General features: G+C 36.3%; 1 protein-coding gene across 1 annotated transcript in view; it reads left to right on the top strand.

Moving 5' to 3' along the window:
- Positions 1–16,778, top strand: part of LOC140245326 (alsin-like) — a 61,973-nt gene that overhangs the window by 25,529 nt on the left and 19,666 nt on the right. Inside the window, exons 5-14 of the mRNA XM_072324905.1 lie at positions 1,077–1,189; positions 1,660–1,828; positions 2,116–2,287; positions 4,280–4,535; positions 4,796–4,955; positions 5,960–6,091; positions 6,748–6,876; positions 8,354–8,407; positions 14,578–14,648; positions 15,581–15,752. Coding sequence (XP_072181006.1) covers positions 1,077–1,189; positions 1,660–1,828; positions 2,116–2,287; positions 4,280–4,535; positions 4,796–4,955; positions 5,960–6,091; positions 6,748–6,876; positions 8,354–8,407; positions 14,578–14,648; positions 15,581–15,752 — 1,428 coding nt within the window. The remainder of the gene's footprint in view (positions 1–1,076; positions 1,190–1,659; positions 1,829–2,115; positions 2,288–4,279; positions 4,536–4,795; positions 4,956–5,959; positions 6,092–6,747; positions 6,877–8,353; positions 8,408–14,577; positions 14,649–15,580; positions 15,753–16,778) is intronic.

Raw genomic sequence — 16,778 nt, 5'->3', positions numbered from 1 at the left:
GAGAAAGCAAGGAGATATTGTATTTGCAAAGGCAATATCCTAGCTGTAATCTTTACATCATAACAATTGTAATGTGTACTGTAACATACTGTCGAGTTGTGCAGGGAATTCAATCTTTGTAGCCAAGGAACTTGTAAAGTCAACAATAGTGTAATTTTAATTCTAAGGCCACAAGGCATAGATGTGGATTTGAATTCTCTTCTTAAAAATAGAGCATATTATGACTATCATTTTAACTTTAACCTCAAAAGAAAACATCAAACAACAGCACTGCCGGTCATTAATCCCATCAACAAACACATGTGACTCTGTCACATGACAATGGAGGAAGCACATGATGTTTGCCTATTCTTCATTAGTGTTGTGTATTACTGGAGAATATTGAAGCTCAAAATTTGTAAACTGTTTACCCAGGAGATATGAAATAAATCGGTTCAGTTATAGAGAGCAAACTACGCAGTATGTTTAAAAGTGGCTGGTATCACTATCAAAGCTAATGTACATTTTTACACAACAGTAAAAGTAGTTATGATTCATGTATGATAAGTGATATGATAAGTGATCACTCAGAGAAGATTGATATCAATTCACTCAGGACCAGCCACATACAAGACTAGTACAGTCATGGTGTCTACAGACTTGAGAGTTGACATTGCCTTCGCTGAGGCTAGGCAAGAGGAGGGAGGCAACTCTTCCTGTTCAGGAACCTGAGACCTCCTTTGTATTTCCGTGCCCTGTTTCTGAAGGGCTTGTGCATGATTTGTCAAATTGACTGTTGATATTACCATCCAAGTCATAGGGTGTATATGCAAGGCATTTTCCAGCTTTATCGAGGGGGACATTATTAGTTTACAGTATGTTGTGATTATTTCCCATCGTACCATAAATTGAATGAGATACATTGTAATAAGATGTGGGGTTATTTCAGATGCAAATAGCCATCATTTCCATGGGCAGACATTGTGTATGATTGTAGTCCAGATGAATTAGTACAATGCTTTGAAAGTGTTGCAGATTTACATTTAGTGTTCCAACTTACTCTTTTGCATATCTATTTTTTCCAACTGAATGCACAGATACCAAACAACATCTTAGTATGGGATGCAGCAGTGGGAGGAACTCACACCCTCCTCCTAGCAGATGGAACCAATTACATGCCAGACGTGTACTACCTGGGCAAACAACCAAGGTAAGGTTTTCTACATACAACTGTAGAAATATGCTTGTAGTGATGGTATCATTAGGCAATGCATTATTATCAAACTATACAGACAAGTGCTCACAGAGAGCAGTTACTATTAGTTATTACAATTTTTTTTAATGAGATAAACTATATTGCTCTGACTCAAGGTTTGAATCAGATTGTAGTTGATTCTTGTTGGTCACAGAGCATATTATTTTTTCCCCCATGACCAGCAAGTGATTTCACCTGAAGCTGTTAATTAATCTCTCAACTGTCTTTGCGTAAGTATTTATGATGGATGCAAATCCAAAACTCAAAATATCTAAAATGTTTCATCATATTCTTGATTTCAATGTATTCAAGATTCAGAATGAAAGAAGTGTAGAATAAATCATGTGTACAATGCAAGTTGAATTTAGGTAAATAATGGCATCTTTGGTAGCATAAAAATGTGCATGATTTCTTTCCATGAACAGTCTTCAAGAGCTGAAGAATTCCAACAGTACTCCCAACCCAGAGAGTCCTCTCAGAGATAGTGCTGACAAATCGAAGAAGAGACCAATGTCATCAACCATCTCAAAGTCGCCGACAGTGAAGTATGCTGCCCGTGCCAAGCAGCCAGAGAAGCTCTCATTTCTCAAAAAGGTATTTTTCTCTTTTTATTTATTGATAATCAGAGTGAAGAAATCAAATGGTTATTATTCCTTACTCTACCTTACTCTTAGAGCTATGCAGGATTGTAGTAGGGTTAAATTGATTCAATAAAGGGATTGTCCCACATCTAGTGTCAAGCTATTCTTGCAATATTTGTGGCAACACATGTACTGTGTGTGGCACTCGGTTTTTTTCTAAACTGAAATGTAGGGACAGAGGAAATGTGGTATCATGTTTTTAGTAATGCAATATCTTGTATCTGACCTATTTGTGAGCAGAATGGCTGGTTACAGTCTGTGGCTGCTTCAGGGGATCAGTGTGCCTGCATTGCCGACAAAAGTGGTTATGGTTTCATTGCCATCACTCACGAGTTCTCAGCCACTGAGAGGTTACTCCATAGTCAGCTTTTGTCCATCAAGTCTACTATTGTCAAGACACTGCAGACTTCAGGTGAGATGATGGGGATAGAGATACCCATCTCTGGTATAGGACCACTGCTGAGATATTACAGCCTTCTGGTTTACCTTTCAGTAACATCACTTTAATTAAGTACCATTTATTAACACTGTGATCCAGATTTCTCTGACATAGTAATATAATACAAACAGAATAGTTGCTGTTTCATCAAGAGTGCCCCTAGAGCAAGAAAGTTATGGAATTTTTATGATGTGTGTTTTCATGAAACAGTGATATTAATGAAAATGACACATGCAAATTAGATAATGTCACTGTCACAGGTAGTTCCTTTTCCTGACTGCAAAATTTTGAAAATGAATGTGAAGTCACTACCAAAAGTCTCCATCTAATTTCCTTTCCCTGACTTCAAATTAAGGAGGAAACCTTGTGTACTGTAAAACAAGGAATGTTCATGTGCATTTTAATTTCATGAATTTTGTGAGAGCCAAGGTTCGCGAAATTAAAATGCACGTGAAAGTGCTTGTCTACACTATACACATTGTATGTTAGAGGCAACTTGCAAAAATTTCATGCCCCGAAAAAGGCTGTTGGCTCCAATTCGCGAAAATTTCATGCCGCGAAAATATTGTGTTTTACAGTGCACGTACCTCGAATCAATTTGGGTGCATTTCTTAAACCTACATGTAGCAGTGATGACTTTATGGGAGTAAAGTGGTGTACAACACTTACTCAATTGTTACCGAAAAGGATGATTTCCTTGTTGTGTTTCTAAGACCCTGTTTACAGTGAGTGAAAAGGCCAAATGCGGTACCAAAATTGGCCGCGCATTTGGCCAAGCTCTGGAGGTAGTCTTGGCCGCAGCTCAGCCTTTTCTCACTGTAAACGCGAACTGGGCCAAATGCGGTTCCAAATTGCGACCGGCGTGCTCCCAATAATAGTCGTTTGTTTACAAGCAGAGCGCCACTACGACAAAATATTGAAAGGTTTGAATTAAAAGCCTGGGCCGAGCCTGGCACTGTAAATGGACAAAATTGTAGGGCCGGGTACCGTAATTGAGGCCAGTCTCCGCCGCGGCTCAGCCCGGCCCTGCACTGTAAACGGGGTCTAAGTGATTGAACCTGTGCATTTAAATTTTGCCTTCGCTGCCTTCAAGGAGTACAGTACAGATTTATATATATATATATATATATATATATTTAATGGTTTCTAGAGATTAACATGTACATTCTATGCACAAAGCACAATTTAGCAAGTTTTTATGAAAAGAAAAAAAAGTCTTGATTGCAGTAAGACGATCAATATTGTCATTGAAAATCAAGTGGAATGAAATTACCTGTAAACTGCCCTTGCATGTAATTGCATGGCCGTCATTGACAAGATTTGACACCACAATTTATATTTCCACATGTTTAATTCATCCATTTTGTCCCATTTCAACTTGCCTGCTAAAAGCCAGGCTCCATCCGTGTGTTTTAAGCTAGCATCATGCATTTGTAGTTTGCATTTTCACTGTCTTACAGTTGGACATACAAGTTGTCTGTTCCATTACTTGAACGGGAGGGAAGAGGCAGTACATTTTTACTAGCTTGTAAAGAGCATCTATTCATGTGTGTACAATTTCATTTGTGACTACAATTATTCAGTTCACAAAAGTTTCTGAAAATATGAATATGAAAATAAATGTACAAGCTATATATGAAATGAGTCATTTGGTACATTTATGCACTCAAGTAAATGTTCTGCTTGTGAAGATGGTCCCTTGCATCTCCAATTATTTCATTTTTAAAACTTTATTTGAAGTGTTCCCTCTGTTATCAAGTAGTGTACCTTCAATTTGACATATAGTTTGTTATAATGTACCTTCAATTTAATTGTACTACATAATGTGTACTGATACATACAAATGATTTATACAGTTATGCTGACAATTTATTCCATTTATTTTTATATTGTATGGAATATGGAATGCAGAAATTAAAATCAGCTGAATTTAACCATTAAAACTCTCTACAAATTTCTATGCAGAGGTGCAGAAGCTATTAGAGGGGACTATCTACATCGCCCCACTTCGACATGTCCTTGACACCTTCACTGCAGCTTGTGGTCTGGTGGCTCAGAACAGCCTACAGCTGACTGGCCTGGTCCAGCGCAGCAAGGAATTGTGGGACATCATGCTGCTGAAGGAGGCAGGTCGCTATGTTCAGATCTTCCAGGAGTATGCCAATGCTGTGTGTGACTTTGTCACCATCACTGGTTTCACCCATCTTGGAAAAGTAGCAAAGTAAGTCAAGATGAAACATTTTTTTTTTTCCCCTGAACATGATATTTATTATAGCAGGTATTCTGCATGATGAGAGATTACTTTTGTGCTTTGTGTAACATCTTTCTTCAGGTTAGCAATAGTGGGTAACAACAACAATCAAAGAGTGCAATGATACCAGTTGTTTTACTCGTAATGAGCATTAAGGTACACATGATGCTAACATGCACAGCTGCCATCAGAGTTTCATTTGTGTACTACCTTGTCTGTTTATCTTGTAGTGATGTCTTGGCAAAGCATGACACAGTCTTTGCTGAGATTCTGAATGAAGAGAAGCCAACTGTGTTTGGAGCTCCACTGAGATCTGCCATGAAGCTTCCTCTAGACAGGATAAAAACTTACTCATACCTCCTGACAAAACTTAAAGGGTACTATGCAGAGGTAAGTTGAGTCAGTACATATACTTATGTGGCATCTTTACTCCTATTCTTTATGATTATGGAACTTAGTAGATCTGTCCACAATGGTTGTATGTGATTATTTGGACAATTTTGTTGGTGAAGATCCCCAAGAACATAATCAGAACATTCTTCTGTCTGTACAGGTGATTTTAATTGACAAACTTGCAATTGTTCTGAGACAACTGGAAGATGGTTAATTCATGTTGAAAGATACGATATCTCTAAAAATGTTTTAGAGATATTGTCAATTATCAAAGGGAAATTACCCCAATCTATATGTCAATTTAGTGAATGCAAAATATTGATGGAATAAATCAAAGGAAGTTTGAGGAAGATCAGACAATCCATCCAAAAGTTGTGAAGTTTTAAAGGTTTGATTAAATGCATATGCAGTCATGGCTGGATAAGATTACTACAACAATTTGTAATATCACAGCAGGGAAACAATGCAAAGGAAATTTCATAGCGATTTCAACATATTGATTACTGGATTGTACGATTGACTTACCTCTTTCAGAAGGCTGGGGCGATATCATTACCCCCACCATATATATATGTCAGGAACAAGTCAGAAGAAATTGAAATTTTCGTTAAAAAATAGCTTTTTGTGGAATTCTCTGTATATTTTCTTTATATTTTTGCCTTACTGTTATGTCATGAATTGTTGTAGTCTTCTTTTTTCAGCAACTGTGGCAAATGGATTAAACCAAAACTTTAAAAATTTATAACTTTCATACAGATTGCCCCATTTTTATCAAACTTCACTATTAAATGTATACTCAACTGGTAATACTTCTGCATCCGTCGAATGCACATGTATATTTGAGATTAATTCCCCATTAAACCCTCTCCCCTCCCCTAAAAAAGAATAAGAAATCATCAGATGTGTCATATCATGAGACATGGTGGTGATAGTGATGGTGATTGTGACAGACCATCAGAACCAGATTGGTATGTAATGTACATTATATATTTGTTTTGCAGGATTCTAATGAGTACAAGCTCCTCACTGACAGCAGTGCATCATGGGAAGAGCTGAGGAAGATGGTTGACAGGAAACAGTCAGATGCTGATGACACTCGTGTCTTCTGGGAGTCATGTCCAGCAAAGCTTGCTGTTAGTTCACCTTTTCAAGTCCAAAGTCCTCAAAGCTAGAGGCATTTCCGATTTAATGCTGTATCGAACTGAGAACACATAGTCGCATAAATATCATATTGAGTCTTGATGGCCAGAATTGATAATGAAAAACTCCATGGATAAGATTGATGTAACAGGATCTGTCAACTAGGTCATGACCAAAGTTGTTTGATAATTTATAAGAAAAATACTCAGATTAGCAGGTATGAGCACAATCAGTCAGATGACAGCATTATCATCAGATTACAGAGAAATTATGTGGTATCTGTATTATGTGGATATACAGATATGTGAAGTATCATTCAGATGCTTTCCTGTCATACAATGGTAGTGTCATTTTACATGTAAACTTCTTTTTTTCATCACATTCTTAACTCATTTTATTATTGCATGCCATACAACTTAAACATGGTGTATACTTTTTCTTGTGAATAAGAGATATTTATAATGTGATTCATTTAATATTCGATTATACAAGCATTCAGAAATGTTTCATTAATATGCCCTTGTTTTCATGTTCATCATTTCAAGTTTGCCAAGAATAAGATAGAGGGGAAAACAATTTCAGCCTCATGTAGAAGGGACACTTGTTTACTCGCAGTCCATCTAGTGTGTTTCTACCTCATTCTTTGTAGGAGTCAATCAAGAGTCCAGACAGGCGGCTGATCAGAGACAGTCGTAACAGACCTCTCCAGCTTGCCAGTGGCAAACGCCTCTCTACTCACTGGTTCCTGCTCTTCAATGACATCTTTGTACATGCAACAGTAAGTATGCAATCAATAAATGCTGTCTTGAAAAATACAGAATGAATCACAAATATAACAAATATGCAAACAGTAAGAAGAAATCAATAGCAAAGAGCGGGGGATGATACAGGGAAGGAGGAATTTGATGTAAAAATCTTACCCAGGCAAAACATCACTGTTGTATTAAGCAAATATCAAATGTAGTATGATGATATGGTCTTTGAGTATCTTCTTTTATCTTAGCACTGATCTTTCAGGGGAACTGCTGCAATTACATGTACCCTAGCATTGCAAGTTACCCATTTTCCACCTGGGCCAAAAGGGATACCCTGTGTATTAGAACATGTCTATTGAAGGGAGATCAAACCAGTCAGGGTTTGAACCCCAGATCTGCTGTTCTTGAGTCCCTTGCCCTATCCACTATACCACTCTTCCTCTGCCAGACAAAGTCAGTAGGAGAGACCATAACATGCCCCCATCAGGAATAGTGATACAGACACCCCACCCCTCCATCCCATTGTAATTCATTTTTCTCCGACACTCCACTGTAACCATTCTGACAAAAGACATGGTATGATTTTACATTCTTGACTCGGTGAACACCACATACTATTGGAAAATTGCCATTTCTTGGAATTTTCAAAATTGTTCATTACATACCTACAGCTTTGCAGCTCCACCTCATAGCATTTGTGGTGTGTGTGTTGTTTGGGTTTCTTGTATGCTTGAATTTAATTTGGGACTGTCTCACTGCATAGCCTTATGAATGATGTCTCTGGAATCCTGTGGGTGCCTTTGATAGTCACCCATGTTCTGGACTTCGAAACCTAGATGTTGAATGTTGCATGTGTGTATGTGATAATTTTTGAATCATTATTTTGGGTTGAGAGGTGATTTGGGAGGGAAATATAAAAGTGCTACCGGAAAATGATGTTCTGCCCTTGCTCAGTATTGTGTGTGTGCATGTATGGACAATCATGGCAAGTGTGCTCTGATAGCAAGCAATATACATTAATGCTATGAAACAATTTTGTTTGTAGATCAATTACGACAGGCACTGATACCATTTATGAAATATCCCATTGTTGGCTGTTGCACATTACACATACTTTCTAGTAAAAACATAGAAATATTTTTCATTTACCTTGCATCTCCTTTTTTCAAAGGTTGATGAATTTCTTTTACATCTTGTTGGAGTTTTGTGTTGTTTGGTGTGATGTTTGGAGCGTGAACAGGAGCTATCATTTTTAGTGATCAAATTGTTCATAAACTTGCTGTATTTGCTGAATGTCACAATAATTGTTACATCCTAATGAAATAAAAATGAAGGTGTTGTGAGTCGCATGCATCATGTCAGTTGATGGAGAGGTGAAAGTTTTCTCTTAATTGTTCACTTATAATTTACAATCTGGTACTAGTAGCTATCATTACAGAGATTTTACTGAAGTTTCTTTGTCATTTCCTCTGAAATTGCAATTTTCTACAAACAAAAAAGGAGGACACAAAAGTTCCCCTTCCTTCTGTACAAAAGCCACCAGAACCAGACAAGGTACACAAATTAGTGCAATCCTGTGGTAGACATCATTATGTATGTGTCATGTGTATTTGCAGTGAATTCTTTCAGTAGTTGTAAGATGCAATCCCATGTTTATGTTGTGCTCACGTTATGCCTACTCCTACAAAACTTCTCTCTTTGTATCAGTATAGTGCTGTTGCATTTTTTCATTAGAATTCCCTGTATACATACAGTGTATAGAGGCCAGTTTCTTTATTTTTTTTTTCAGTCTCAAGGTTGCAATGTAGAATCACACCCTCCTAAAGTGTAGTTGCTTTCAAGTTGAGCTCATTTCCATGTTCATTGTAAAGAATCAAGCTTAAATCAAGCAAAGAGAACAGTGGTGGGTTCAAGACAATCAGTAAGAGATGTTTAAAAAAAAAAACTAATTGTGTTTGTTTTTGTTTTGTTTTTGGTTTTTTGTTTTTGTTTTTTGTACAAAATGATAGAACCAACAGTTAAGATAGTAGGTATTGGCATTGTCAACTCACTTCATGTCCATTTGACTTTGACCAGCATCACTGTTTTGTAAAAAGTGCAAACCTTTACAAAGATTCCTCAAACTTTATGTTTTCCTATACAGTCAACCTCAGATACCTTGACATCAGATTGGCTATCACTTATCTTGAGGCAAAAGAAAAGTTCCAATTTTGCCTTTTTATTTCCTCTTCTTAGAAGTACAATATAAGTTTAAACATATTGCTCACAGTTTGTTTTCATCTGTATTTAACTTATTACTTTTCCCCCACACATGACTTGAAGCAAAATTCCAACATTGCTCATCTATTCCCAGACAGAAAAATACCACTTAGAGATAAAGCGTGTTTGGATTTGTGATCAGAACAATCTTGCATCCAAGGCCTTGTAAGCAGGAAAAATACCTCACTCCAATATAGATGGACACAGTATGCAAACAACACTCTTTGCCTATTAGGTGCTTATTGCAGCACAAATGCAATCCACGAGGGCCATGCAAAGCAGTGGAAGAGCAAGTGTTCTTTTTTTTTCTCTAATCGACATGTACATACATGAGCAAGTGTACAACTAGTCTACTACAGACATGCCACATGCACATGAAGACACAGACATAGTCCAGTATGCATATCCTGCTCCTCTTGTATTCATGTTCTTCTGTTCTTTTTTTCAACAAATTCAGTTCTTTTACCAAAAAATTGAATGTTGCATTAAAAGTATAGTCTAGTTCCTTTCCATTCATTCACATTTTAATATCAAAATTGCCATGCAACTATGACAAACATACAGTCAAACAATTGACATTCTACACACCTTTTTGAATATCAGTTTAAAAAAAAAGTCCAACATTGATTAAGTTGAGGCAATGCGAAGTATGCAGAAGGCATCATTCTTTATTAAGTCAACTATTTTCTGTAGCCTTGACTGATTCGAAGTAGGCGAGGTAGACTGTACTATGTGATAAAACCACTGTTTTCTTTCATCTTATAATGTACTCAAACTGACTCTAGTCATATTGAAGGCAAAGTCAAGTTTCACTTTGAATGGAAAAATGTTTGAGTCATATGTTATGTTTGTTGTTCCCTCATCTGAAATGTAGTGATTTGGTAACTATAATCACATTATGTTGCACAATTACTGGAGCCTATCATGTTTGTGAATCCCTGCAAAGTTGTAAAAGCAAGTTACACCCTTTTCTTTCTGTCATGGCCATTGAAGCAGTCTGTAGATTTCAAGTCATCACTTGCTAATATTTATCATTTAACTTATACTTTGTAGGATTTGACAAGAGTGGGCTTTGGAAAGGTAATAATACATGAATGAGATATTTCCTGTACCCTACATAATATTGATAAAGACCACACACTGTCCTAGTGCAGTGTATGGCAAGGCATAGTGTATACATACACATATAACATGTACATGAGTAAGCATGTACAGTACAAACATCATTTGAAACCATTTCATGCTAATTACTGTATACACTGTTATTTTCATGAGGGTTTAATTTTCGCAAATTTCGCGAATTGTAGTTGGATCACGAATTTTAACAACATGCGAAATTATCGCCATGCGCTTTGTTAATAGAGCATTAACGTAAGCGTCGGCGTCGATTCGCGAAAACAACACTTCACAAAAATGTCTATGACCTCGTCATTCGCAAAAATATCTGTACGCGAAAATAACGGCGTATACAGTACATTTCCCATCTCTTCCATACTTGTAGAAGTAACAGTACACTTTGGCACTATACTCTGTTAGGAGAGCTGCAGCTTGCTACATAAAATGACAGGCGGTCATAATATGCACCATACTCTGTACAGTGTAGTCAGTGCATTCTGCTCAATGTAGTCAGTATATTCAGCTCTGGTGGATGTGGGTTAAGAAGATTCCATTTTAATGCACCTGCAAAATAGTGATGTCGCGCAATTCAATTTTGAAAGTACATATCAACCATAGATATCTCAGGCATATAGGATAATTCGGCATGATCTATCTTTTGAAAAGCTAACATTATTCAACCTGCATGGATTGTAACACAGTTGGGACCTGCCAAATAGATGGGATGCTTTGTGATACCACTTGTCACACACACACCAAAAAAAAAAATCATCACTTTCATCCATCTAACTATCCACTGAAATGCAGCAAATTTATCATATAGATAGCATGTCACCTCCCTAGAATTCTCAGCTATACGTCAATTTATTTCATGCAGACATTAGGTGCCATTTTTTGCTTACATCCCACACTGATTAAAGGCATAATTTACCATTTGCAGATGAAAGCATTAGTGCTATAAAATAGTTCTAAAATGTGAGTTAGGGATTGAAACAACCACTGTCAAAATTTGAATCCGTATAATCGATGTTAAGTGTTGTTAAATACACAAAATGTGAACAATAGTTATAATAAAAAAAATTTCCAGACTAAACCGTATACAGTTACGGTTTATTGAGAAAAACCCTGATATCTCCTTATATTTTAGGTTTTATTGCAAATATTTCATATGGTAGGACGTTTTATGATACAACAGACCTACACATATGCATCAAATATGATATCTTGAAAATTTTTGAAATCACTGCTCCCAAAGGTAAACTGGACCTTTAACTTTTTGTATGACTGCCAATTAGCAGGTGTATGTTCATAAATGCTTCTTTGAAGCTTTAATAAGAAGTAATCATGATTGAATCTATGAGCTGATCCTGGTGAGCTGATGTAAGGGTCTCATTGCTGTAATTACAAAATTATAGTGAGTGTTTGAAACAAACAATACACACACACACACATACGCGTCTATGATGGAAATCGAGGACATGTTTTACCCACAAGAATTTTACCACATAACCGAGGACCTGTGTGTAATTAGGAATCTGGTCAACCGAGGACTTATTTGTATATTACCATACAACCGAGGACTTAATGTTAATTGAGGACTTACAAACATGTACCCCTAAATACAAAAGCAGACCGTCTGGGATGGTCTGCGAACCGAGGATGTCCTCAGTTCGCTGGGTGTCCTCGGTTTAAATGTAAAGTTTGTGTATATGTCCTCATTTTCCACCATGGGTAAGTGCACACACACACACACACACACACACACATACACACACACACACACACACACACATTGTTTTTCTAAAGAAGGACAGTAGGATTCTTTCTATTCTGCTGGTCTGTTTTCATTTTTAGCTGTTGATATTGTGTGTTTGCTGCTTCCTCTGTTTAAAGTGCTGTTTTTTCTGTTCTTGTAGTTGTTTTCCATCACCACAGAAATTGCAGGCAAGATATCACTGACTCACCCTCATACTACATTGCCTGCTTGGCAGAAGGACCCTTCTATGAAATTCGACCCCAAAATCAAATTTTGGTTTGTGACATGATTTGACAGCGTTTTTAGAGCTCTTTCATATGATGTAACCATCATTTTTTTTTTTTTTTTCGGGTGCACAAGCCTAAGGGCCCTTGTGCTGGGCAGGCAATGACTACATGTGTCCCCTGAAAATAAAGTTGCATTGTATCAACTGATATTTAATTTGCAGTTGTTGTTTTGCGCGAGAGCCTGATGCTCCTGTCTCCTCCAGATAATTGTGTATCAACACCCTGCTATTTCTGTATTTTTGTTGTACTGTGTCATGCACTCTGCATTCAGTTGTCTGCAGTTGCTTATAATCCAGCTGGAAAATTATATCCATTATTTGTCCTTTATCTATTTCCATATGTTGTTTGTCTTTTTCTGTAGCACATTTACCATAAAATGTGCAAATATTGTACTTAATCATACAAAATTTGTAACCGTTCCCATGCATACATTTGATGAAATGAACAGCAAATTTTTCCATTTTGATCTTTATTGACTTTTTCTGTACTGGTTGTTTATCACATGCACACCTGTACATGTAGTATACAAGGTTCTAGAGCTCCCCTTGTTGGATTGGTTGCCAATGACCCTTCAGAATTTACAGTGTGCTCCTTTATTGTACTTTTCATTAATTAAAACCTGAATGAACAGGAAATTTATTATTTTCTAGTATCTTTATTTATTTATTTATTATTTATTTATTTATTCAGTTTTCTTTACCCAGGGTAGCCCCATCAGTGGTTTACACACTGTTATCCTAGGGGGCCCTAGTTATCTGGATTAGATTATTTATGTAGAAAACTCTCTTCTAATAGGTTAAAGGCATGATTGAATGTATTTTCTTAAATCTTAATTGTATTTGTGGACGTGCTCAGTCTACATTGTTTTTGTGTTTTTTTTTCTCCAAGATATTTAAACATGGATGTATTGTTCATTTGTGCCAGTGATGTTGTTGTTGTTTTACGGTGATGGATCCATGTACTGTAGTTGTGGCTGTACTTTTTGCCTTTAATATTTTACCAAGGTTCAGCATTTTTTTTTTTTTTTGTAAGTAAGAAATATACTCAAAAAAGCATATTCATTTGCCTGAAGTATTTTTCTTTTTTAATAGTTTAAAGGAAGAATTAGTGAAGACTCCATAATATTTCATCTGATGTAGTGTGGGGAAGGGCAGATAAAGAGTAAGGACATATTGTGCCTACGTTCTGTGACACAGTGCACTGCATGTTGATGTGAGTCTCTGCATCACTAGTTTAAAAGTTTGTCATCAGTTTATGCTGTCTGTATTAAGACTCAATGTCATTGATGTTTCTGTGATTCACATTTATGTCTTGTGGACACTTTATACCCTTAAAGATGCATGAGTAAATAATGATGGCAATCTTGAAGGATTGCCAAACAATGCTATGCTTATTGCCCTCTGTAGAAAATGAAAATAGATTAAAAAAAAAAGGAGCATGAATACAAGCCACGATGTTACTATCAGTTAAGAATAAGGACATATCATTTCAACAATTACCGGACCTGATACCTCAGGAACACACATGTATATATATTTGTCGTATGCACGGTTAATACAAATTCATACATGCCACCTCGTATAGATCAGGTAATCTTCCCAATTGATACTACTACTACTAATGATAATAAATAACACTTACATAGTGCTTAATACTGATGCTTCTATGCGCATTAATACTGGAAAAGAATTAAATCAAACTACAGCATTATGTACATATATAACAAGCAAAAATTAGGATTGAGTAAGTAGATGACTTATGAATCAAAAGTTTGGGATATCAGTAACCTTCTCCAAGCTTGGTAATGGCTGTAGGAAGAGTAACCTCATGGTAAATCTTGTTTTTCAGAAAGTCTGATTTAGTGTTATAAACTTCATACATTATTTGTTGTAGAGTGATAATGTAGCTATAAGACAGTTAGAGAGGATGTTCAAAGGTTTGTTTTTTAGTTTCCTATAGGTTTATAGGTAAACAGTGAGCATATATGTGCCCTTAACATAATGTGGCATGGATAATCAAAAAACATATCTGAACATCCACAAGAATATGAAAGCTCCTAAGTTTATATGTGTAGGTCAAAACCGTAGCTGGTCACAAGGTGTATATCGGAAAATACCAATATCAGTATGTTTTCAATTGTTGAAAATACTGATAATCTACATTTACAAATTCCACAGTCAAATTTCGCTTGTGAGAAAATTTTACTACAAATCACAGAAAATTTTCCTTACTGTGCATGCAAAATATAGAGAATATAATAATTATATCACCTTTTGTACATTGTGTCTAATTGTTTTAAAATTCAGTTCTCCAGTCACCAGATTTTCAGCCTGGCTCTCGTTTGGGCTGAACCAGTTCCAGACTCGGACCAAGTGATGTAAGTTTTTGCTTCCAAATTTGATGCCTGTTGATTGTATCTTCATTTTGTAATCAATAGAATATGGATTGTATAGATTGTTGCAGTAATATTACTTCTTATAGGATTGTTGCATAATTGGAATGTCATGAGCAGGAAACCTACTGTACTTTAAATTCATTCTGTATCAAGTGATACAAAAAGAGGACTTTAAAGCCAAAGATATGCTGTAGTGGACCATAATAGTTATGTAACCTTGCATCAAAAAAGCCACCACATATTGCATAAGGCCATTTCCTAGTTAGCATGGAAACAAGTGTTTCTGACAGCAATGTTAATTTTTTGTTTGTTTGTTTGTTTTTGTGTGTTTTTTTTTTTGGGGGGGGGAAGAGAGGTTAAAGGAGGAAATGCATTTTTGTAATCATGTGAAATTTGGAAGCATAGAAGTAAGTGAAAGTAGAGTTTGTAATGTTTGTACAGTAGTGTTTCTTCTGCTTGATGTTGCAAAAAGTACAAAAAAGTTTTGAAAAGAGCAGTAAGTCTGATACCTTGAAATGAAGATGAATGAATTATATGATTGTGAATAATCATCATTAGGTATTAACAGTTTTACATGCCCATGTATGTACAGTTTTGTGGTTATGTACATTGCTCAACTATTTCAGTAGCACATGGTTGTTACATACCTAACTATTACTAGTATATTGGCACATGGTCCCACCCCAATGGTACTGTAAATTGTATATCCTGGTCAGCTAAAAACAAGTTGACATTCTTCCCAGAAAGCTGTCATGATACAATAGGGATGAGAAGGGTTATTTACATGGTATTTTCATTTGTGAGGTTTAGGATACCTGCTCTGGCCAAGAGAAGAAAGTCAGTGACTTATTAACAAGTAATTCACAGTAAAATATCCATGGTCTTCTCTTTTTATTCCTATGATATATCTCTAGAAATGCTCTCCAATTGAACATGCCTGAGGAGACACTGTTGCTACAGGCTCCCAGTCCAATGGAAAAAGCTGAATGGCTTTGGTCCATTAATCAGGCAATTGATGCCATTTTGACAGCCAGTCAGAAACCTTCATCGGGTGATGTCACACAGAAGGACAGTCCATTCCAGAAGGTAAGATGTCTCCTCTTTTTCATACAAAGGCCTAACCAAGCAAAACCACTCTTTGCAAATGACATCTGAAAATATTACTCTGAAACAGTTAATGTCAATGTGCAAGTCAAAATATTTCATATCATATAATGCCTAGTAAAATAGATCCTTGTCATTTGATTTGTTGTTTGACATTGATCATTTAGCCCATTTCACTATGATGTCATCATCCGTACAATTGTGGCTGGATTTATCGTGCAATCTTGAACCTATACGATTTCCTCCATTGCACGCACGTATGAAAAACGCTTGCGTTTGCAGTGTGTGTATACGACAGCATGTTAGCGTAAAGCGCTTAGTGGGTGCTCTCTCGATCTCAGATTCTCTCTTGTTTCTAAATTAATAAAACATCAAATGACAAGGATCTATTTTAGGCATTATAAAAAACAAATGTTTTTCATTCATGCACTGGACAGAATATTTCATTCGGTGAAAGATGAAATCTTTGATCCATTCAACTTGGCTGTGCCTCGTTGAATGGATCATCAAATTAATGGATCAAACTCTATACTTTCCCAGGAGTACCAGTAGACACCTACCTAATTGATTATTTATTTAATATGCTTTTATCTCTGTCAATCAATATTTTACAATTTTGTGGTTGCACTATTTGTTCATTATAGAATGTGATACAGCTGTACTGAGATGTATTGGCAGTGTATATTTTATTCTTGGTCTTGTGTGATATCAAGAAGAAAAGAATATACACTTTGTATGATACGCTTTGCATGTATTGCATTTCCTCAATCATAGACACAAGAAACCGCTCTCCTTTGTCTCATCTCTTAGGCTTGGGTGCAAAGCTACAGCCATTTTGGAGATAATAACATTGTCTTCAAGGACAAGTATTATAACTGCAAACAGCAAACATATGTTGTACAATTAAGGTGCTGTACACAAGTGTAAAACACTGTTTTGGCTTCACCTACTTTTGTTGGATACTTTTTGCATGTACACTCATTTTATGATGGAATGGATCAGTGTTGA

This window comes from Diadema setosum, chromosome 22 (assembly GCF_964275005.1).
Source record: "Diadema setosum chromosome 22, eeDiaSeto1, whole genome shotgun sequence".
NCBI classification, from domain to species: Eukaryota; Metazoa; Echinodermata; class Echinoidea; order Diadematoida; family Diadematidae; genus Diadema; species Diadema setosum.
The sequence above is the reverse complement of the archived record's forward strand: the minus strand, read 5'-3'. Positions and strand labels throughout refer to the sequence as shown.